The sequence below is a fragment of the Dictyostelium discoideum genome (assembly GCF_000004695.1).
Source record: "Dictyostelium discoideum AX4 chromosome 1 chromosome, whole genome shotgun sequence".
Lineage (NCBI taxonomy): Eukaryota > Evosea > Eumycetozoa > Dictyosteliales > Dictyosteliaceae > Dictyostelium > Dictyostelium discoideum.
In genome coordinates, this window is record NC_007087.3 from 2,547,704 (window position 1) to 2,570,660 (window position 22,957).

At 21.8% G+C, this 22,957-nt stretch overlaps 12 protein-coding genes and 2 non-coding genes across 14 annotated transcripts; 10 read left to right on the forward strand and 4 right to left on the reverse strand.

Moving 5' to 3' along the window:
- Nucleotides 1-609: 609 nt before the first annotated feature.
- DDB_G0269328 (hypothetical protein) lies at nt 610-4,242 on the forward strand (the record flags this gene model as incomplete). The annotated part of the gene is made up of 3 exons (XM_640789.2): nt 610-937; nt 1,017-1,273; nt 1,405-4,242. 3 exons carry the CDS (start codon nt 610-612, stop codon nt 4,240-4,242), a joined length of 3,423 nt encoding a protein of 1,140 aa, XP_645881.2.
- Nucleotides 4,243-5,282: 1,040 nt separating this feature from the next.
- On the forward strand, nt 5,283-6,318 carry DDB_G0269330 (hypothetical protein; the record flags this gene model as incomplete). Its single annotated transcript, XM_640790.2, has 2 exons — nt 5,283-5,967; nt 6,128-6,318. The coding sequence occupies 2 exons, from the start codon at nt 5,283-5,285 to the stop codon at nt 6,316-6,318; spliced, it is 876 nt and encodes a 291-aa protein (XP_645882.2).
- Nucleotides 6,319-6,737: 419 nt separating this feature from the next.
- On the forward strand, nt 6,738-8,793 carry DDB_G0269332 (cation diffusion facilitator family protein; the record flags this gene model as incomplete). The annotated part of the gene is made up of 3 exons (XM_640791.1): nt 6,738-7,651; nt 7,747-7,947; nt 8,064-8,793. 3 exons carry the CDS (start codon nt 6,738-6,740, stop codon nt 8,791-8,793), a joined length of 1,845 nt encoding a protein of 614 aa, XP_645883.1.
- Nucleotides 8,794-8,972: 179 nt separating this feature from the next.
- DDB_G0269334 (C2 calcium/lipid-binding region-containing protein) lies at nt 8,973-10,029 on the reverse strand (the record flags this gene model as incomplete). Its single annotated transcript, XM_640792.1, has 2 exons — nt 8,973-9,122; nt 9,220-10,029. The coding sequence occupies 2 exons, from the start codon at nt 10,027-10,029 to the stop codon at nt 8,973-8,975; spliced, it is 960 nt and encodes a 319-aa protein (XP_645884.1).
- Nucleotides 10,030-10,963: 934 nt separating this feature from the next.
- tRNA-Ser-AGA-1 lies at nt 10,964-11,045 on the forward strand. Its single transcript has one exon. It is a non-coding gene; the product is annotated as a tRNA-Ser (tRNA).
- Nucleotides 11,046-11,461: 416 nt separating this feature from the next.
- On the forward strand, nt 11,462-12,789 carry DDB_G0270852 (hypothetical protein; the record flags this gene model as incomplete). The annotated part of the gene is made up of 2 exons (XM_640793.1): nt 11,462-12,407; nt 12,758-12,789. The coding sequence occupies 2 exons, from the start codon at nt 11,462-11,464 to the stop codon at nt 12,787-12,789; spliced, it is 978 nt and encodes a 325-aa protein (XP_645885.1).
- A 13-nt stretch (nt 12,790-12,802) lies between these two features.
- Nucleotides 12,803-12,875, reverse strand: tRNA-Lys-CUU-3. The gene has a single exon. It is a non-coding gene; the product is annotated as a tRNA-Lys (tRNA).
- Nucleotides 12,876-13,158: 283 nt separating this feature from the next.
- DDB_G0269336 (hypothetical protein) lies at nt 13,159-13,410 on the forward strand (the record flags this gene model as incomplete). The annotated part of the gene is made up of 1 exon (XM_640794.1): nt 13,159-13,410. One exon carries the CDS (start codon nt 13,159-13,161, stop codon nt 13,408-13,410), a length of 252 nt encoding a protein of 83 aa, XP_645886.1.
- A 447-nt stretch (nt 13,411-13,857) lies between these two features.
- On the forward strand, nt 13,858-16,196 carry gfm1 (mitochondrial translation elongation factor G; the record flags this gene model as incomplete). The annotated part of the gene is made up of 2 exons (XM_640795.1): nt 13,858-14,525; nt 14,660-16,196. 2 exons carry the CDS (start codon nt 13,858-13,860, stop codon nt 16,194-16,196), a joined length of 2,205 nt encoding a protein of 734 aa, XP_645887.1.
- A 123-nt stretch (nt 16,197-16,319) lies between these two features.
- On the reverse strand, nt 16,320-17,697 carry bzpE (hypothetical protein; the record flags this gene model as incomplete). Its single annotated transcript, XM_640796.1, has 2 exons — nt 16,320-16,921; nt 17,043-17,697. The coding sequence occupies 2 exons, from the start codon at nt 17,695-17,697 to the stop codon at nt 16,320-16,322; spliced, it is 1,257 nt and encodes a 418-aa protein (XP_645888.1).
- A 563-nt stretch (nt 17,698-18,260) lies between these two features.
- On the forward strand, nt 18,261-19,094 carry DDB_G0269340 (short-chain dehydrogenase/reductase family protein; the record flags this gene model as incomplete). Its single annotated transcript, XM_640797.1, has 1 exon — nt 18,261-19,094. The coding sequence occupies one exon, from the start codon at nt 18,261-18,263 to the stop codon at nt 19,092-19,094; it is 834 nt and encodes a 277-aa protein (XP_645889.1).
- Nucleotides 19,095-19,712: 618 nt separating this feature from the next.
- On the forward strand, nt 19,713-20,213 carry DDB_G0269342 (hypothetical protein; the record flags this gene model as incomplete). The annotated part of the gene is made up of 2 exons (XM_640798.1): nt 19,713-19,886; nt 20,109-20,213. 2 exons carry the CDS (start codon nt 19,713-19,715, stop codon nt 20,211-20,213), a joined length of 279 nt encoding a protein of 92 aa, XP_645890.1.
- Nucleotides 20,214-20,452: 239 nt separating this feature from the next.
- On the reverse strand, nt 20,453-21,831 carry DDB_G0269344 (WD40 repeat-containing protein; the record flags this gene model as incomplete). The annotated part of the gene is made up of 3 exons (XM_640799.1): nt 20,453-20,765; nt 20,849-21,264; nt 21,358-21,831. 3 exons carry the CDS (start codon nt 21,829-21,831, stop codon nt 20,453-20,455), a joined length of 1,203 nt encoding a protein of 400 aa, XP_645891.1.
- A 251-nt stretch (nt 21,832-22,082) lies between these two features.
- DDB_G0269346 (hypothetical protein) lies at nt 22,083-22,910 on the forward strand (the record flags this gene model as incomplete). The annotated part of the gene is made up of 1 exon (XM_640800.1): nt 22,083-22,910. One exon carries the CDS (start codon nt 22,083-22,085, stop codon nt 22,908-22,910), a length of 828 nt encoding a protein of 275 aa, XP_645892.1.
- Between the last annotated feature and the right edge of the window lie 47 nt (nt 22,911-22,957).

Genomic DNA, 22,957 nt, shown 5'->3' on the forward strand with positions numbered 1-22,957 from the left:
ATTTTTTATCCCTATTTGGGTTTCGTTAGAAAGTGTCAAAAAAAAAAAAAAAAAAAAAAAAAAAAAAAAAAAAAATATATTTTGGGACTTTTTCTTTGTAAAATAATACAAAATAACTTTTTGTGGAGGTTGCCAAAGTTTTTCAGACTTTTTTTTTTTTTTATTTTTTTTTTTTTTTTTTTTTATTTTCAATTTTTTTTTTTTTTTAATAATTTTTTTTTTTTGATAACTAATTTGGTCAACTATTATCACATATATTTTTTTTTTTTTTTTAATTTTTTTTTTTTTTTTATTGTTATAATTAATAATAATAATAACAATAATAATAGTAATAATTAACACCAATTATTAAAAAAAAAAAAAAAAATTAAAAAATAAAAAAAATAAAATTAAAAACAAAATAAAAATTATAAAAAAAAAAAAAAAAAAAAAAAAAAAAAAAAAAAAAAAATTCAATTGGTTTTAAATTTAAAAGAGAATAAATAATTTATAACATATTTAAATATATTTTTTTTAAAAAAAAAAAAAAACAATTCAATGAAAAATTATTTAATATTCTTATAATAATAAAGTAATAATAATAATAATAATAAAAAAACAAATAATAATATGAACAAAAATACAGCTGGATTTATTATTTTAATATTATTTTCAATTTCATTTTTTTTAAACCAAAAAGCATTTAATATCATTAATGGTACAACAGGTGGAGTTGGAGGAGTTGATAGTCATAGATACCTATATGGTGAGGATGTCACGCTTTACTATAACCATATAGGACCATTTAGAAATACACAACAACTTTATTCATTCAAATACCTCCCACTATGTTTAACAGATCCAAACATAATGCTTACTAGCAATAAAAGGTTATCATTTACAAATTCCTTTATTGATAATCAATTGGTTGATAGTAATATACCAATTTTATTTGCAAGTAAGTAAATACTTTATATATATATAAAATAATATTATTATATTTATTTCTTTTATTAATAAAAATAATAAATAAATAGAATCATTAAATAAAACGTTATTATGCGTATCTGTAATAAAAAATAATGAAGATAAAGAAAGACTATTAGAATCAATTCAAAAAGATTTTATATTGAAATTATATATTGATAATTTAGCAGCAAAAGCAAAGATTGGTGAAATAGTAACAACATGTAATTCAATACCACCAAGATATATCGATGAAATAAAAGATTGTAAAAGACAATTTAATATATTCACTCATTTAAAAATAATGTTATCATATAATAAAGATAGAGTATGTAAAAAGTTTTATTATTATTATTATTATTATTATTATTATTATTATTATTATTTTTGTTATTATTGTTTATATCAAAATACTTATATATTTAAATATAATTTCTTTAATTTTTTTTTTTTTTTTAGATAATATCAGTTAATTTAATACCAATGGATCCAATAATGGTTGGTAGTGATGATATAGCACAACAAAATCAAAATGAACAAGAAGAAGAAGTAGAAAATAAATATTACAATGATGATAATATAATATTAAATTTTAGTTATTCAGTTGATTGGTTCAAAACAGAAGAATCACCATTGGTTAGAAATAAAGGTGGTTATGTACCACATATTTCAACTTATACTAAAGTAGTATCAATTATAAATTCAGTTTTATTATTATTAATTTGGGTTATTTTAGTATTAGTAATTTATGGTAGTTTTCGTAGAAATAAATTTACTTTATCAAAATTACAATACAATAATAACAATAACTACCATAATAATAGTAATAATAATAATAATAATAATAATAATAATAATAATAATAATAATAATAATAATAACAACAACAATAATAATAATTATAATAATTATAACGGAGGAGGAATAGATTCATTTAGTAGTTTAAAAGATCAAGATGAAGATAACGATGACACAAGTAGTAATAGTAGCGCAGGTAGTACAAGTAGCACAAATATTATTGGTAATAACAAGTTACAAAAATTTTATCATAATAGACAACAACCTTCTTCACCACCTCTTAGATTTCAAAAATATAGAAATAATAGTTTAAATAATAGCACAAATAATAATAGTAGTAGTGGTGGTAACAACAGTAATCATTATAATTATTATAATAATAATAATAATAATAATAATAATAATAATAATAATAATAATAGTAATAATAATGGTTATGTTTATAATTATAATAATAATAATAATAATATAAATAACAATAATAATAATAGTAATAATAATAATTATTATAAAGAATATTTAACAGGACATGGTATAAGAATATGTAGAAATGATTTATTTAAATCACCAAAATATTTAGAATTATTTTGTTCATTAATAGCATTAGGAGTTCAATTCTTTATAATATTTGTTGTTATCCTGTTATTTTATTTTTGGTATTCAATAGATTTAACAAGATATATAATTTTTGATATTGTTGTTAATTTATTTCCAATTATCGAAATTATTGGTGGTTATGTTTCAAGTTTAATATTTTTAACTTTTTCAAGTATTGATAAAAATAATAATAATAATAATAATAATAATAATAATAATAATAATAATAATAATAATAATAATAATACAAATAATAATAATAATTATAATAATAATACCGATCCCGATAGTAATAATCGAAATACATGGGTGAAATGTAGTATAGTATCAAGTTTATTTTTACCAATATTAACATTAATCGTTACGTTAATGGCTAAAATGATAATTAGCACTAGTAGTGAATATGATGGGTATAATAGTCTATCAGTAGTTAGTAGTGGTGCTCAGTTACCAAAATTATTTATTTTTTTATTTTTAGTTGGTTCTCCACTTTTTTATATATCATTTTTTATAACATATAAATTTAAATATAATCAATATTTTAATTATTACAATACTTTTAATAATAATAGTATTAATAATAGTATTAATAATAATAATAATATAAATAATATAAATAGTATTATTAATAATAATAATAATAATAATAATAATAATAATAATAATAATAATAATAATAATAATAATAATAATAATAATAATAATAATAATAATAATAATAATAATAATAATAATAATAATAATAATAATAGTAATAGTAATAGTAGTAGTAATAGTAATAGTAATAATAATAATAATAATAATAATAATAATAATAATAATAATAATAACAACAACAATAATAATAGTATTGATAATAATAATATTATTAATAATAATAATAATATTATTAGTAATATTAATAATAGCAATATTAATAATAATATTAGTAGTGATGGTATTAATACTAATGGTTATAAAGTTAACAACAATAATATTAACAATTCCAACGATGTCAACAATATTAACAGTGCCACTAATATCAATAATATTAATATTAGTAATGGTAATAATAATAATAATAATAGTATTAATAATAATAATATAGTTAGTGGTAATATCATTAGCGGTAATAATAGCCCTTTAATCAATCTTAATTGTAATAGTATTAGTATAAATATGTGTAGTAGTAGTAATAATAATAATAATAATAATAATAATAATAATAATAATAATAATAATAATAATAATAATAATAATAATAATAATAATAAAAATAATGATGATGATGAATCAAATTCATTTTTAGTTTCATTAGCAAGTTGTATATTAATAGCGGCATCATTTAGTAATAATAATTCAAGTAAGAAATCTACGAATAATAAGTGGTATTATAATATTTATTTGTTAACCTTTTTATCTGGAGTATTTCCATATTCGGTTGTTCATATATTTCAAGAGGTTGTAATGGTTAGTTTATTCACTCAAAGTTACTCAACACTTAATAGATGGTTTGCACTAGAGTGGTTATTATTCCTAATTTTAATTATCATTTGTAATGTTATCGTTACCTTTATAACCATTGTTATAAATTATAATAATGGTGGTAGTGGTAACAGCAATAGCAACAGCAACAACAACAACAACAATAGCAACAGCAACAACAACAACAACTACAACAATGGTGGTAATAAAGATTTTCAATGGCAATGGAATTCTTACTTTTCATCAATTTCAATTTCAGTATTTATGTTTGCAGAGTTTTTATTATTTAAATATCAAAAATCAGAATTTAGTGGATTTTATCAATCATTCTATTTCTTACTTTACTCTTTATCAATTTCAAGTTTTGTAGGTTTAATGTCTTGTTCAATTGGTTACCTATCCTCCTTTATTTTATTAATTAATATTTTTAAATATTAAAAAAAAAAAAAAAAAAAAAAAAAAAAAAAAAAAAAAAAAAAAAATTTAAATAATAATATTAATAATAATAAAAAACAAACAAACAAATAAATTTATTTAATTTAATTTATATTTTATTTTAAATTTTTTATTTTATTATTTATTATTTAATATTTAAAAAACTATTATTAATTTAGAATAAATTTTGGATTTAATATTTCAAATGTAACTGGCTGCAATCAAATATATATGAAAAAGGTTTATCAATTTCAATATCATAATCAATTAAACTACAATTCAAATATCAATAATTTTTTGCAACTTGTACTTCCGATTAATAAATATTCAATAATTATACAAAATTATAATTTTTATTTTTTTTATTATATTTTTATATTTTATTTAATTAAATCTAAAAATATAAAACTAGCAATTTTTTTTTATTTAATTTTTTTTTTTTTTTTTTTAAATTTAAAATTATATTTAATTTCCTGGAAATTAATGATGAATTATGTAAATAAAATGTTTTAAAACATTTTATTTTATTCATTATGTTTTTTTTATTTTATTTTTTTTTTGGAAAAATTAAAAATATTATTTTACAAATAGATCTCCCAATAAAAAAAAAATTAAAAAAAAATTAAAAATAAAAAAAAATTAAAAAAGGGATACTTTTACATTCTAAATAATTAATTAGATAAAAATAAAAAAAACACAATTTATTTAGATTTTAAAATTAATTAATTATTAAAATTTAAAAAAAAAAAAACAAAAAAAAAAAAACAAAAGTGTTAATTTTTTTTTTAATTTAAAAATAAAAAAAAAAAAAAAAAAAGTGCCTTTTTTTAATAATTAATTTTGAAAAATTTTAATAATTTATTTTTTCGATATAATAAAAAAACATAACAAATAATTTATTTATTCATTTTTTTTTTTTTTTTCAGTAAACACTTTTTTTTTTTTTATTTTTTATTTTTTATTTTTTTTTTATAATCTAATTAAAATATTATTAAATATAAATATAAATAAAAAATAAAAAATAAAAAATAAAAAATAATAAAATGATAACAAATTTAATTAATAAATATTTAATATCAACAAGATCATATTTATCAAGTGGTATTTTATTTATACTTTTAATATCAAGTTCAATAGCATATAGACAAACAAAACAAATTGATATATGGTTTAGTTTATTTTGTTTTACAATTATATTTCAAAATTTTTGTTTTGCATATTTATTAAATTCATATTTAGATTATTTAACTGGATCAGATTATGTAAAGAGTGAAATGGATAGAACACTATTCAAACATATAACATTGGGTCAATTGAGGGGATTCATAAAGATACCTTTGATTTTAAATGTACTACTTTTAATAATAACTTATAGATGGAAAGGGTTAAACACATTGTTAATGATTGCATTTTTAGATTTCTTACAAATTATTGGGGTTTGCATTTACTCACCATCAAAACACTATGCTATGGGTCATTTGGTTTTTAGCTTTGTACATTATATTAATATTTGGATTTTCTATTATTCAAATACTAAACAATTTCCATCATTCAATTCTTCCGATCCTTTCATTTATTATAGTTTTTATTTTTTACCTGTAATTCTTCAATCAATTCATGCAAATTATCATAGAGATATTGAAAATGATAAAAAATCTGGTATTTTAACAATTGCAATCTTATTAGGTAAAAAGTTTTCTTTAGTTTATTATTTTTTATTATATATTGGTAAGTAAAATTTTTATTTTAATAAAAAATTATTTGATCAAAAAAAAAAATAAAAAATAAAAAAAAAAAAAAAAAAAAAAAACACATCCCCAATTCTCCACATACTCTCCCCCCACACGCACTAACCCCTTTTTTTTTATTTTTATTTTTTTTTTTATAGGTGGTTTGATTTATTTAATATTTTTAATGATAAAATTTAATAATATTTTCTTTTTATTACCATTTGCAACCATATCATTAATTAATGAACTATATGGAAATATCGATTTATTAAATGTTCAAACAACTAAAATTCATTTTTTTTCTTTATTTTTATTTTCAATAGCAATTTTATTGGGTGGTAAAAAATAAATTAATAATAAAGTTACAATTAATATAAAATAAATAAAAGTAAAAATAAAAATAAAAAAAGAAAAACTAATATTGTAAATATATTTAGAACAAAAAAAAAAAAAAAAAAAAAAAAAAACAGGATGATTACATTCATTTTTTAATATTTCAAATAATTTTGTGTATTTTTCTTGGGTTCTCTATTTTTATATACTAAATTCATATTAAAAATAAGTAAAAATAAATAATTATAATATTTTTTTTTTTTTTGAGAATTTCACCAATTTTAATAAAATTTTTTTTAATTTTCTTTTTTTTTTGAAAAAAAATTAAAAAAATTAAAAAAAAAAAAAAAAAACAACACTTTTTTTTTTTTTTTTTTTTTTTCAAAAAAATTATTTTATTTTCATTTGATCAGTTGGGTGGATAAATATTAAATAATGTCGGATATTAACTCAAATTCTTATGACCCATATCATCATCCACAACAACACCAACAAGAATCACAATATCATCCACAACAACAACAACAACAACAACAACAACAACAACAACAACAGGAATATTATAATCAACAACATCAACAAGAATCACAATATCAACAACAGTCTCCACCACAACAACAATATGATAACCATCAACATCATCAACAAGATTTAAATCAAGCACATAATAGTGGACATGGCCGTAGTCATAACAGTGGACATGGTCATAGTCATGGTAATAATTATAGTGGATTACCACACTTAAGAACACAAGTTGGACATGCTCAACCTTATTTTTCATCTTATAATGAATTAAATAATAGTGGTGATATTTCAAATAGTAATAATAATAATAATAATAATAATCAATATAATTATAATAACAATAATAATAATAATAATTATAATAATAATATAAATAATAATCAATTTAATAGTAGTGTATATAATAATAATAATAATAATAATAATAATAATAATAATGAATTTAGTATTGATGGTAAAAGTGGTATTACAATTAAACATTTATTAAATAATTTAAATAGAGATAGCGATGCTAAAAAATTAGCAGCTTGGATAAGTGTAATGTTAGTATTTACAATCTATGAAATATTTTATGGTGCTTATTTAGAGAGTTTAGGTTTAGTTAGTGATGGTTTTCATGCATTATTCGATTGTATTGGTATGGGTATAGCTTTATTGGCAATGTTGGTTGGTAAAAGAGGTATCTCTAATCAAGAGTATACCTATGGTTATGATCGTTGGGAAGTTTTAGGTACTTTTTCAAATGGTTGTTTCCTTTTATTTGTTTCTTTCTTTTTATTTTTAGAATCAATTGAAAGATTATTAGAACCACCTCATATTCATAAGTTTGTATTTTTTTAAAAAATATTTATATAAAATAAATTAATACTAATTTTATTAATACTAATTTTATTATTTTTTATTTTTTAAAAATAAATAGTCATGGTAGAGTTATGTCATTAGCAACAATTAGTTTAATTATTAATATTGTTGGAGTTTTATTTTTTAAACAAAAATCAAATGAAAGAAAACAACAATCATCAATTAGAAGTGAAAATCTATTAACAATTTCCCATCATATTCTCGTTGATAGTTGTACAAGTTTAGGTGTAATTTTATCTTCTTTAGTTGGTCAAGCTTTGTAAATATATATATATATTTTTTTTTTTTTAATAATAATTAAAAATAGATTATTTTATTAATAATTTTTTTTTTTTTTTTTTTTTTTTTTTTTTTTTTTTTTATTATAAAAAAAAGTGGATTAGAAATTTCAGATTCATTAATTTCAATTATTATTGCATGTATTATAGTTTATAATGCTTTACCAATTTGTATTAAAACATCAGCAATTTTACTTCAAACAACACCAGATCAATTGAAAATTAATATAAATAATGCAATCAAAGATATTTTAGTTATGGAAGGTGTTATAGATGTTACAGATAAACATTTTTGGTCTCATTCACCTGGTAATATTATTGCAACTGTTAATTTATTAACTAAAAAGAATTGTGATGATTTCACTTTAACTCAATCAATTAGAAATAGATTATCTTTTGTTCAAGATTTAACTATTCAATTAGATAAAGAAGGTAAACATAATAGTCATAGTCATGGTGGTGCTCACCATCATCCTCATGAACATAAAGAAGATAAGAAATCTCATAATCATAGTCATGGTCATAATCATGGTCATAGTCATGGTCATAGCCATGGTGGTAATGATGACCACGAACATGGAGAAAATTGTGATGAAGAACATGAACCAGTTCCAAAATATCAAGTTCAACCAACTTCACCTTTCTCAAGTCATTATACTGATATTCATAGTAATAATACTCCAATTCCTTTATACAAGAGCGAGCAAGATGATGAAGATGATGAAGATGACTATGATCACGACGAACATCACCATGACCATGATCACGACGAACATCACCATGGTCATAGTCATAATTCCTCACATTCCCACGCTCACAATCATTAAATTAATTTTAAAAAAATAAATAAAATAAAATAAAATAAATAAATGTATTTAACAATTGTTTTTTTTTTTTTTTTTTTTTTCAAATAGTATAAAATATATCTTTTTTTTTTTTTTATTAAAAGATGAAAAATAATTTCATCTTTTTTTCTTAATTGTATAAAATAAAATTAAAATTAATTTTAAGCTGGTGAACATTTTAAAACTTCAATAGTACCAGAAGTTTTACCAATACCAATTCTCTTTTTATTTACAAGACGAATTTCTTTCATAACTTGCATTTCACGAAGAGAAGTTACACTCTTACCAATGATATCATGAGCACCACCACTCTATAAATAAAATAAATAAAATTTTATTAATAAATATTAAATTATATTTTTTTTTTTTTTTTTTTTTTTTTTTTTTTTTTTTTAATTAAAAACTTACATCATAATCCCAACATTCAATTTTAATTGGTCTTTCTAAATTACCACCACATAAAGCGTGTAAACCTAGAGTGAATGGTTGCCAAACTGGATTTTGATTATCTCTAATAGTTTCAGTTCTATGAATGACAGCCCAATTAGCGGTTGAACCACCTTTAGCTTTACCAACATAACTAGAATGACTTTTGCTAACATAAAGTGGATTTCTTGGAACAGAGATTGTAACGAATGGATCAGATTTTGAGAAAACATCTTTACGATCTAAACGACTACCTTTAAGATGAAGAGTGTATGGAATATCAGTACCTACTACAACTGGTGCAACAACTGGTGTAACACCAACCACTGGTGTGACTCCTACAACTGGTGCTACTGGGTATGCACCATATGCTGGTTGTTGTGGGTATGCGCCATATGCTGGTTGTTGTTGATAGGCACCATAGGATGTGGTTTGATAGGCACCATACCCACCGTATGCTGGCTGTTGTGGTGGGTAGCCTTGTTGTGGTGGGTAACCTTGTTGTGGTGGGTAACCTTGTTGTGGTGGGTAGCCTTGTTGTGGTGGGTAACCTTGTTGTTGTGGTGGGTAACCTTGTTGTGGTGGTTGTTGTGTATATTGTCCATATTGTTGAGTTTGTTGTGTATATTGACTGTATTGTTGAGTTTGTTGTTGACCACCATATCCAGTTTGTTGTGGATAACTTCCATAACTACCTGGTGCTTGACCATATTGTCCTGGAGCTGGTGAATTATATTGTCCTGGAGCTGGTGAATTTTTATTTAAATTTGCTTGACCTGGATAACCTGACATCTTTTACTTTTATATCTATTATTGATTGTTTACTCTCCTATCTATTAATTGTTAAATAAATAAATTTTTTTAAAATAATAATTTGGGGGGAAAAAAAAAAAAAATAATAATAATAATAATAATAATATACAAATACAATGATATAATAAATAAATTTATATGGAAATTTTTTATTTTTTTAATTTTTTAAAAAAACAAAAAAAAAAAAAAAAAAATTGAAAAAAAATTTAAGTGTCAAATTAAAAAAAAAAAAAATAAAAATAAAAAAAAAATAAAAAAAAAACAATAAAAAAGTTTTTTTGAAGAGATATTGTTGGCTTGCACCAATTTGCTAAACACACTCGATTGTGTAATTTTAAATTTAATTAAAAAAAAAAAAAAATATCAAGGTTCAGGATAAAAGAAAAAAAAAAAATTTAAATTAAAAAAAAAAAAAAAGAAAAAAAAATATAAATAAAACTTCTTATTTTAAAATATTTTTTTTTTTTTTTTTTTTGTTGATGAATTTTTTGAGGTTATTTGGGATGTGGTTGGTTTGTTTTTTTTAGTTTTTTTTTTTTTTCAAATTAATTTCTCAAGTCTGGATCTTGTTCAAAACCAAATGGATGATTTTACTTTTTTTGGTTCATTTATTATTTGTTCTTTATGGATTGTGGTGTTTATTTGTTTGTGATAGAAACTGTTTCTTTCCTCAATATGTAAATGGCTATTAATGTGTTTTTTATCTCCTCTTAGTGTTTTAAGATTTTGCTATTCCAGGTAAGTTTATGTCAATTTGTTAACCAACTTTTTGTTTAAATGATTTACAATTATTTGAATATTTGTGAGATTTTTTTAATGTAACGAAAGTGATTTATTTAAACTTCATTTTTTTATTCCTTTATTATACATTTTTTGATATTTTTAAGGTTATAAATATTTTATTTACATCAAAGACATCGTAGCAAAGTGGTCTAATGCGTCTGACTAGAAATCAGATCCCTTCGGGGGCGCAGGTTCGAACCCTGCCGATGTCGATACTTTTTAAAAAGATGTCCCAAGTTCGGAAATTGATGCTAAATTTTACAAAAAATCTCCAATCTCTCTGGGTGTGTATTTGCACTCATTTGTATAGACAAACCCTCAATAGGCGAAAAATTCTCAGCATTAGTTAGATATGTTGTAAAATATAATATAGTTTAAAAAATTTAATACAATTGAATAATAAAAATAAAACCGTTTAACAAACACCGCCGAAAAGACACAAGGACATTCCTTGAAGGTCTGATCACAGGTAAAAAAAAAAAAAAGTTAGATATGTTGTTATATAATATAGTTTAAAAAATTTAATACAATTGAATAATAAAAATAAAATCGTTTAACAAACACCGCCGAAAAGACACAAGGACATTCCTTGAAGGTCTGATCACAGGTAAAAAAAAAAAAGTTAGATATGTTGGTATACCTACTCAAAGATACTAAAAACAAAATAAAGATCAACGACTTTTTAGTCAATGGAATAACAATCAGAAGAGGAACAAAACAAGGAGACCCAATATCACCAACAATCTTTGCTCTAGTTTTAGAACCACTTCTAATAGATATCATCAATGATAATACAATCAAAGGCTTCACTCTACCAAATTCCAAATCATTAAAACTCACTGCATTTGCTGACGACATAGCAACCTTTACAAACTCCACAGAAGAACTAATGAAAATTAATACTAAAATCCAAAAGTACTGCTCAGCAACATCATCATCGTTAAACAAAGAGAAAACAGTAATGATAGCAATAGGAGATAAACCACACGATCTACCATTCCAAGAGAGTACAGTCCCAGAAAGATATCTTGGCCTCAATTTCACCAAAACAGGTTTAAATTCAAAATACAACACTTTAATCCAAGAAATGAAAAACAATCTAATCAAATGGAAATCACAAGCAATAACGATGAAGGCAAAGATGACAATTCTCAAAACATACGTTCTATCCAAATTAACATACCATCAATACATGGATAATCTAAATGAAGAACAAATTGAGGAAATCAATAACATGACCAGATGGTTCTTATTCTCCTCAGTTAAGAATACATATACAGAAGAGAGAAAATACAAAACTATGATGAAAATAGACAGAGCATATGCAGATTGGAAAGAAGGAGGCATAAAATTATGGGATATAGAACTAAGACATATAGCATTCAAAATCTGGTACATGAACAGGCTACTCCATAATAACTACAACAACAACAATACCTTACAAGAATGGTACATGGAGCAATTAAGTAGAAAAAAAGCCCACACTTCAACCCTCAACGATATGTGCAGACACTGGGGTGTATTCAGAGTCAAATTTTACCAAAACCATCCAAAGATAAATGAACTTCCAGACTGTATAAGAAACGACAATGACGAACCACTAAAACTGAAAGAAATTTTTTTTTTTTTTTTTTTTTTTTTTTTTTTTTTTTTTTTTTTTTTTTTTTTTTTTTTTTTTTTACTACTACTTAAATTGGAAGAGGGTTCGGAGCTGCTGGGGTTTGCCAGGCTTTGTTGAATTTGTATTTGTGAAGATCTTGATTGGTGTTTTTTAGTATTGCTTCGTCGTGTTCGATTTTCTTTAGTGTGATGAATTTTTCAGTTTCGATGAGATTTGGTTATTCTGTTTCTATGACCTTTTGCTCGAATTTTGGCTCTGGTTTGCTTTCATCAGTGTTGATTTCAATTACTATTACAAATAAAGTGGCTGAGATTGGGTCACCTTGTTTTATATAAAAACATAAAAAATCGCCCAACGGGGGGCTCGAACCCCCGACCACCAGATTAAGAGTCTGGCGCTCTACCGACTGAGCTAGCCGGGCATTTTTATATTTATAAAAAAATTATAGCATCTATTTAGCTTCAATTTTTTGTTTAAATGATGATATTTTTCCCTCACGAACATCATATTTTTTAAATGAAAATGATGTTAATACAACAATCAAAAAAATCAGAAATATTAATATTAACAATAAATTTGGAAAAATTTTCCAAAAAAAAAAATTTTATTTTTGAATTCAAAATTTTGAATTTTTTTTTTTTTTTTTTTTTATTTTTTTTATTTTTTTTATTTTTTTAATTTGTCATTCTCTGTAATACAACAAAATGTTAAGAAATTTAATTCAAGGTCTCAATAAGATCAAAGTAGCTTCAACTGCTTCACCATCATCAATCATTAATAAAAGTAATTCACCATTTTTACAACAATTTTTAAACACTCAACCACAAGTTCAATTACCAATCAACCATGAAGAATCAAATGATTTAGAATGTATGATGAATAAAACTTCAAGAAAAACTTTAAAAAAACATAGAAAAAGGATCAATGGTAAAAAATCAAATATGAGAAGAAATTAAATATATAAAAATAAATTGGAAAAAAAAAAAAAATCAAAAAAGCTTTTACCCATTTACCCACAACCAATAATCAATTAAAACAATCAAAAGAAAAATAATATTATTCTTTTTTTTTTTCTACTATTTTTTTTTTTAATTAAAATATAAAAAATTAAAAATCAATAAATATAATCAAAATAATAATCAAAATTTTGATAAACATTGTTATTAAATAAGAGATTAATTTTTTCGTTTATTTTCATACTTAAATTTTATTTTATTTTTATTTTTTTTTTTTTTTTTTTTTTTTTTTTTTTTTTTTTTTTCGTCAAACGAGTGATTAAATTTTTTTCGTTTTTTTTTTATTTTTTTTTTTTTTTTATTTTTTAATTTATCATTACAAATAAATATCAAAAAAAAAAAAAAACAAGATATTTATTTATTCTATTTGGGTGAAAAAAATAAAAAATGACCAGTTTTTTAACAAGTAGATTTGGTGGATTAGCATTAAGAAATGTTATGAATAATAAAAATGGAATCAATTCATTTGGATTAAGATGTTTTTCAACAAATTCAGTGAGTGGATTAAGAAATATTGGTATTTCAGCACATATTGATTCAGGTAAAACCACATTAACTGAACGTATTCTTTATTATACAGGTAGAATTAAGGAAATTCATGAAGTTAGAGGTAAGGATGGTGTTGGTGCTAAAATGGATTCAATGGATTTAGAAAGAGAAAAAGGTATTACAATTCAATCAGCTGCCACCTATTGTAAATGGGGTGAAAATCATATCAATATCATCGATACACCAGGTCACGTAGATTTTACAATTGAAGTAGAGAGAGCATTACGTGTTCTTGATGGTGCTGTTTTAGTTATGTGTGGTGTAAGTGGTGTACAAAGTCAAACCATCACTGTAGATCGTCAAATGAGAAGATACAATGTTCCACGTGTTGTTTTCATTAATAAATTAGATAGAACTGGTGCTAATCCATGGAATGTTATTGAACAATTAAGAAAGAAATTAAATTTAAATGCTATTGCACTTCAAGTACCAATTGGTAAAGAATCAAATCTTGAAGGTGTTATTGATTTAGTTACTGAAAAAGCTATGATTTTTGGTGAAAAAGGGTATTATTATTATTTTTTTAAAAAAAAAAAAAAAAAAAAAAAAAAAAAAAAAAATTAAAAAAATATATTTATACATATAAATACTAACTATTATTATTATTATTATTATTATTATTATTATTATTTTATTTTAGTACTGCACCAATTATTGAAGAAATACCATCAAATTTTGTAGAATTTGTTAAAGAAAAAAAAATGGAATTAGTTGAAACAATTGCAAATGTTGATGATGAATTAGGTGAATGGATGATTGAAAATGATTTTCCAAATAATATGCCAGATGAAAAAACTTTAACAGCAGCAATTCGTAGAACAACAATTGCACGTAAAGTTGTACCAGTTATGATGGGATCAGCATTTAAAAATACAGGTGTTCAACCATTATTAGATGGTGTTATTAAATATTTACCATCACCAAATGAAAAGAAAATCATTGCATTGGATACATCAGTTAAAGATAAAGAGACAGAGGTTGAATTGGAATCAGATCCAAAGAAACCATTTGTTGGTTTGGCATTTAAATTGGAAGAGGGTCGTTTCGGTCAATTAACATATATGAGAGTTTATCAAGGTACCTTAAAGAGAGGTGATACCATTAAGAATGTAAATTTGGGTAAAACCATTAAAGTACCACGTTTAGTTAAAATGCATGCCTCTGAAATGGAGGAAGTATCAGAGGTTGGTCCAGGTGAAATTTGTGCAATGTTTGGTGTTGATTGTTACTCTGGTAACACATTTACCCATCAAAATTGTTCATACACCATGACTTCAATGCATGTTCCAGAGCCAGTTATGTCACTTTCCATTCAACCAAAATCAAAGGATGGTCAAGCCAATTTCTCAAAAGCACTTTCTAAATTCCAAAAGGAAGATCCAACCTTTAGAGTTAAATCTGATCAAGAATCTGGTCAAATCATTATCTCTGGTATGGGTGAACTTCATTTGGAGATTTACGTCGAACGTATGAAGAGAGAATATAACGTTGAAACCGTCACTGGTAAACCATTGGTAGCCTATCGTGAAACCATTCAACAAAGAGGTGATTACAATTTCACTCATAGAAAACAATCTGGTGGTCAAGGTCAATATGCCAAGATGATTGGTTTCGCTGAACAATCTGAAAATGGTATGGAAAATGAATTTGTAAATGATGTCATTGGTACTGCCATTCCACCTACATTTATTGAAGCAATTAAAAAGGGTTTCAAAGATTGTATTGAAAAAGGTCCATTAATTGGTCATCCAGTTGTTGGTGTTAAATTTGTTGTTTCCGATGGTAATACTCACAGTGTAGATTCAAGTGAGTTGGCTTTCAGAATTGCAACTGCTGGTGCTTTCAAAGAAGCTTTCGAAGATGGTGAACCAACCATTCTCGAACCAATCATGAAAGTTGAAATTTCACTTCCACAAGAATTCCAAGGTACAGTAATTAGTGGTGTAAATCGTAGAAAAGGTGCTATCGTTAATACTACTACTCAAGGTGAATCTTTAACCTTTGAATGTGAAGTACCATTAAATAATATGTTTGGTTATTCAACTGAATTACGTTCAATGACTCAAGGTAAAGGTGAATTCTCTATGGAATATTTAAAACATACAAATGTTTCTCGTGAATTATATAATCAACTTTTAGAAGAATATAAAAAGAAAAGAACTGAAGAAAATAAATAAAATAAATTAAAATAATAAAAAAAAAAAAAAATAATAATAATTAAACAAATATTAAAATTGTGTTTTTAAAAAAAAAAAAAAGAAAAAAAAAAAATTTTATTATAAATAATGTAATAATAACTTTTAGTCTGGTGGTAAATTAAATAATAAACTATCTATATTATTACTATTGTTATTATTACTATTATTATTATTGTTATTATTAAATGTAATATTATTATTAATATTATTATTATTATTATTATTAAAATTATTTTGATTATTATTATTATTATTATTATTATTATTATTATTATTATTATTATTATTATTATTATTATTATTATTATTATTATTATTATTATTTTGTTGATTTTGTAAACCATTTAAATTATTATTTAAATTATTAATATTATCTTGATTAACTACACTCATTGGTAATGAGATTGAAACGGCTTGTTTTACAAAATTTTTTAAGTATCTAACTTTATCTTTCATTAATTGATTTTCTTCAGTTAAGTGAGACACTTTGGAGAGTGCAGTTGTATTGGAAGCCTCAAGACTAGAGGCTTTTGATTCTAAACTATTTATATATTCTTTTTGACGTTGTCTAAATAGTTGAGCGGCTTCTCTGTTTTTTAATAATCTACGATTTTTCCTATCACCACCACCTGGAAAATCACCATTTTCATTATCACCATTTTCAAAATCTTCTTCATCACTATCTGATTCTTCTGAATTATCAGCTAAATTAAATTTTAAAATTAAAATTAAAATAATAATAATAATAATAATAATAAAAGGGTTAATAATAATGATGATAATAATAATAAAATTAATTATCATTTTAAATTTAAAAACTCATACAATAATCTAAAAGTTCTTGATTTTTTCTTTTCTTTGTATCTAGTACAGCTGTAGTGAAAGCAGATGAAGTATTTGTAGTTGATAAAGTTGGTGAAGTTGGTTGAGAGGCAGCATTTTTTGCACTCTTTTTTGCAGGTGGTTTCTTTTTAACAGCTGCTGTTGGTTTCTTTGATAATTCCACATCAATACCTAATTCTGCTAACTTATCTTTTTGTTTTTTATATTTTCTTGTTGGAAATTTTTGATTTGGTGCTGTATTATTATTATTATTATTATTATTATTATTATTATTATTATTATTATTATTATTATTATTATTATTATTATTATTATTATTATTATTATTATTTGTTGTTGTTGTTGTTGTATTTATAATATTTGTATCATTGTTTAAATTTGCCGCTATTGAATTATTTTGTGAAGTTATATTGAATGCCGTTTCATTATTATTATTATTATTACTATTATTATTATTATTATTATTATTATTTACAGGTATTTGAAAATTTTGAGGAGTTAATTGAAAATTCTGTTGTTGTAATTGTTGTTGTTGCTGTTGCTGTTGTTGTTGTTGTTGTTGTTGTTGTTGTTGCTGTTGTTGTAATAACATATGCAATTGTTGAATTTGTTGAATTGTTAATTGTTGATCATCCATTTTCTAAAAAAAAAAAAAAAACCATGAAATAATCTTTTTTTTTTTTTTTTTTTTTTTTTAATATTGTATTAAAGTATTAAAGAACGGAAAAGAATTTAAAAAATTTTGTTTATAGTCAAGATATAAATATCTTTTTTTTTTTGGTTTTATTGAAATAGTTATTTTGAAAAAAAAAAAAAAAAAAAAAAAAAAATTAAATTAAATTAAAAATAAAATAAAATAAAATAAAATTAAAAAAAAAAAAAAAAAAAAAATTAAAATTTAAAAAAAAAAATAAAAAAACTGCGACAATATTACGTGTGAGTGGTTAAAAATTTGATATTCCGACTTTAATTAAAAATTGTCTCGTGTGTAAAATCATTCAAAGAAAATCAAAAAAAAAAATTTCAGATTTTATATTATTATTTTATTTTTTATTTTTTTAAAAAAAAAATAAAAAAAAAAAAAAGATCAAAACTCAAATTGAAAAAAAAAAATAAAAAATCAATTTCACAAAAAAAAAAAAAATAGAAAATAATCTTTTAAAATAAATTATATATATTTATATTTTATTATTAATAAATATGGAAAAAGAACAAGTTTGGTATATTACAGGTTGTACAAGTGGATGTGGATTAGCATTGGTTGAGAAATTATTAAAGATTAAGGGTACAAAAGTTGCAGGAACAACAAGGGATTTAAAAAAGATTGAACAATTATCAATTTATAAGGATCAAAATTTTTTAGCATTACAAGTTGACTTGGTAAATAGTAAATCAGTTGAAGAATCAATTGAAAAAACAATTAAACATTTTGGAAGTATTACTCATGTTGTAAATAATGCAGGCTTTGCTTTAATGGGTACTGTTGAAGAGGCAAGTGATAAAGAGCAAAGAGAGCAAATGGACGTTTGCTATTTCGCTCCATTAAATGTAATTAGATCAGTGTTACCACACTTTCGTTCAAAATCACATGGTTATATCTTTAATATTGGCTCTGGTGCTGGGTTTAGAGGTATAGCTAATTTGGGTGCTTATTCCGGTTCAAAATTCGCAATCACTGGTATTACCGAGGCATTACATGAAGAGGTTAAACAATTCTCTATTAATGTATCAACTATTGTTTTAGGCTATATTGAAACAGATTTCCATGAAGCAATTCCAGTGGCTAAAAATTTAATTGATTGTTATTCTACCCAAGCTTTTAGTGAACAGCGTAAAGAAAATTTAAAGAAAATTATTGGTGGTGATCCACAAAAAGTTGCTGATGTTTTAATTGATTATTCATACAAATCAAATTTACCTTTTAATATTTTCGTTGGTCCAACTAATCATTTCAATAATATTGAAACAAGAGCTAAAGAATTATTAAATCAAATTCAATTACAAAGAGAAAAAAATAATGTTCAAAAATCTTAATTATTAAAAAATAATAAATAAATAAAAAAAAATAAAAAAATAAAAAAAAATAATAATAATAAAATTTTGAAATGTATATATCTATTTTTTAATTCTTTTTTTTTTTTTTTTTAAAAACTTCTAGGTTTTTTTAAACAAGTTTTTTATTTTTATTTTTTTTGGTTTGTTCAAACAAATATTTTTATATATTAAAAAAATAAAAAGTAGATATATACATTGTCAAAATAAAATAAATAATAAATAAATAATTAAATTTTAAAATATATTAAATAAAAATGGTTAAAAAAAAAAAAAAAAAAAATTCATAAAAAAGAATGATTACATTCATTTTTTTTTATACATTATATCATTGTGTATGTATTTATTTATACTAATTTCATATTAAAATTAAATCATTGATATAAGTAAAAATAAAATGGAAAATAAAAATTTTAGTTTTTTTTTTTTTTTTTTTTTTTTTGTCATTTTTGGTTCTTGTTTTTGCCAATATTTTTTTCAATTTTTTTTTTTTTTTTTTTTTTAATTTTTTTTTAATTTTTTTTAATTTTTTTTTTTTTTATTTTTTTTTATTTTTTTTTTTTTCTTTTCTCAAATCAAAATACATATAAAATACACACAATGACAAAAACAGATGATATCCCAATTGTTTTCATTGAAAAGAAAAACATTCAAGAAAAGATTCTTGAAATTGATGTAGATAAAAAACATAAAGAAAGAATTGCAAAATCTTACGAATATATTGTTAATGCAGATAAAACATGTAAAGAACACCTTTTACTTCAAGAAATTTTGGTATGTTTATTTAATCAATCAGAAATTAATCATAGTAATAAATAAATAATAATAATAAACAATAATAATAAATAATAGTAATAAGTAATAAATAATAAATAATAAGTAATAATAACTATATAAAAATAGTGATTTAAATAGTGATATTATTAAATCAATATCAAATTATCTTTGTTTATTAATTATTAATATCATCATCTTTTTTTTTATCAAATTTTTAAGGATCAATGCTTTTTCAAACAAAAACAATCATATATGAAGAATTGTAGACCAATTGTTATGGAATATTTAGATAAAATTTCAAAGATGGACGAATCTCGTTTTTAAAAAAAAAATAAATCAACAAAATGAAAAATATAATATATAATTTAAAATAAACAAAAAAACAAATTAAAAAAAAATAAAAAAAAAAAAGAATTAAAAGAATATAGTTGTAATGCAAAACAAGTTTAAAAAAAAAAAAAATACAGAATTATTTGATATTACACAACACATATATTTTATTATTTGTTTTTTTTTTTTTTATTTGTTTATTTTTTTTTTTTTTTGATATTTTTAATATTTTTTTAATTTTGTGGAGGATTTAAAGAGAAAACTAAAGAAACTTTATCATCAGAAGCAGTTACAACTTTACCATCTAAAGTGATATCAAAATCTAAAATAGCATCTTGATGACCAGTGAATTGTTTAATTAATTGACCATTTCTTTCATCCCAAACACCAATACTCTTATCAACACTACTACTAAATAATAATGGTTCATGTGGATGTGATTTTAATTTAGTTATTGATGATTTATGTTTAAATGTTGATCTTTGTTGTAAAGTATTCATATCCCAAACTCTAATTGAACCATCTAATGAACCTGTATGACAAAAACTATTATAAAATAAATTTAAATTTAAAATTAATAATTATAACTATTATTTAAAAAAAAAAAATATATTTATATTTATATATACCTTTGATTATGATTACTCATTGAAACAGCAACGATTGAATCAGTATGACCATGAAGTTTACCAATAACTTTACCAGTATTTATATTTGAAAGTACAGCATAATGATCATCACCACCAGATAAAACTAATGTATTATCATTTTTAATATCTAAACAAGTGATAATTTTTTCATGGAATCCATGACCACTAAATGACATTATATTTGAAGAATCTTTTGGATTCCAAACTTTAATTGAACAATCTTCTGAACCTGTAATAACTTTCTTACCATCTGGTGTAAACATACCACATGTAACTGGACCACTATGTCCTGCAAATGTACCCAAAATATCACCTTTTAATGTTGACCACATAAATCCTAAACAATCTGATGAACCTGCTAATAAAATATTACCTTTTGAATGCCATTGAATCCACTATTTTAAATAAATATATATTAGTAATTTATTTATTTTATTTTATTTTATTTTATTTGTATTTTTTTTGAAAAAACAAATTAAATTACAAACCTCAACTGATTCAGTTGGACCTTCTAAATTTATAAGTAAATTACCAGTTTGAACATCCCAAACTTTAACAATACCATCCATACCACCAGTTGCAACTAATTTACCATCATAATTGAATTCAATTGAACTAATTGAATCTGAATGACCTTTAAGTTGATGAACTTTTTCACCACTATTTAAATCCCAAAGGTAAGCTACATCATCACCACCACCTGTTGCAATAATATCTGGAAAAGTTTTATTAATTGAAACACAATATACTGAATCTGTATGTTCAAAGAAACCTTGAACTGATTCATCAACTAAATCTTCTTCCTCTTCTTGTGGTTCGTCTTCATGCTCTTCATGATCTTGTTCATCCATCATTTCATCATCTTGATCTAATTGACCACCTTCAATTGCATATTCACCTGCTTCATCATTTGGATCATAATATTCAGCATCTTCTTCTAAATTACCATTTGGATCTTCCATTCTTTATTATATATTATTATTATTATTTATTAAGATTTATAATTAAAATTTTTGAAAAAAAAAAAAAAAAAAAAAGTTTTTGTTTGTCGGAATTTTTTCGTTCGTTATTTAAATTGAAAAAAAAAAAATAAAAAAATAAAAAAAAAATTATTTTTAAAAATAAAAAAAAAAAAAAAAAATTAATATTCTTTTTTTAAGAAAAGAATGATTGGATTTTACTCTCGATCAGGTCTAAATTTTAAAACATAATTATGACAAATAAAAAATTAATTTTTTTTTATTTTTTAATTTTTATTTTAAATATTGTGAAATCAATATCAATAAATATTAATAATAATAATAATAACAATAATTTATTAATAAATAATTTTGAAAATAATAATAATAATAATAATAATAATAATAATAATAATAATAATAATAATAATAATAATAATAATAATAATAATAATAATAATAATAATAATAATTATGTTTTATTTAAACCATATGGTACAGATTCAAAATGTTTAAATGAAACTATGGGTGGATTAGGATTTATAATTCTTGGTAATAAATCATGTATTGCAAATAATGGTATAAGTTTAACAGTTAATATAAATGAACAACAAAAGAATTCAGTTGAAATTTGTAAATACTATAGTAATAATTGTAAAAATTTAATTGCATGTCAAATATTTATTGGAAATGGTGAACAGTGTTATGATCCATTCTCAAGTTCATTTTTTTATAATTCACCAATACCAGCATCATATACAAAAATGTATATTTTAATAAATAATAGTATTATTAATAATAATTATTTTTCAAATGAAACAATATTTGGATATAATTTTAAACAATATTCACAATCATTAAGTCAATGTGAACCAGATTTAGAATTTCAATATAGTTTATTTATTACAAATAATTATATTTTACCAAATTTAAATTATCCATCATTAACACAAACTTTTAAATGTAATGAACAATTAAATATACCACAATTATTAATTGGTGAATCAATTATAAATATTAATCAAACTTGTACAAATTCAAATAATTTAAATAATATTTATAATTATAAAATTACATGTTAATGGAATAATAAATTTTATATATAATAATAATTTTTAAAATTAATTTT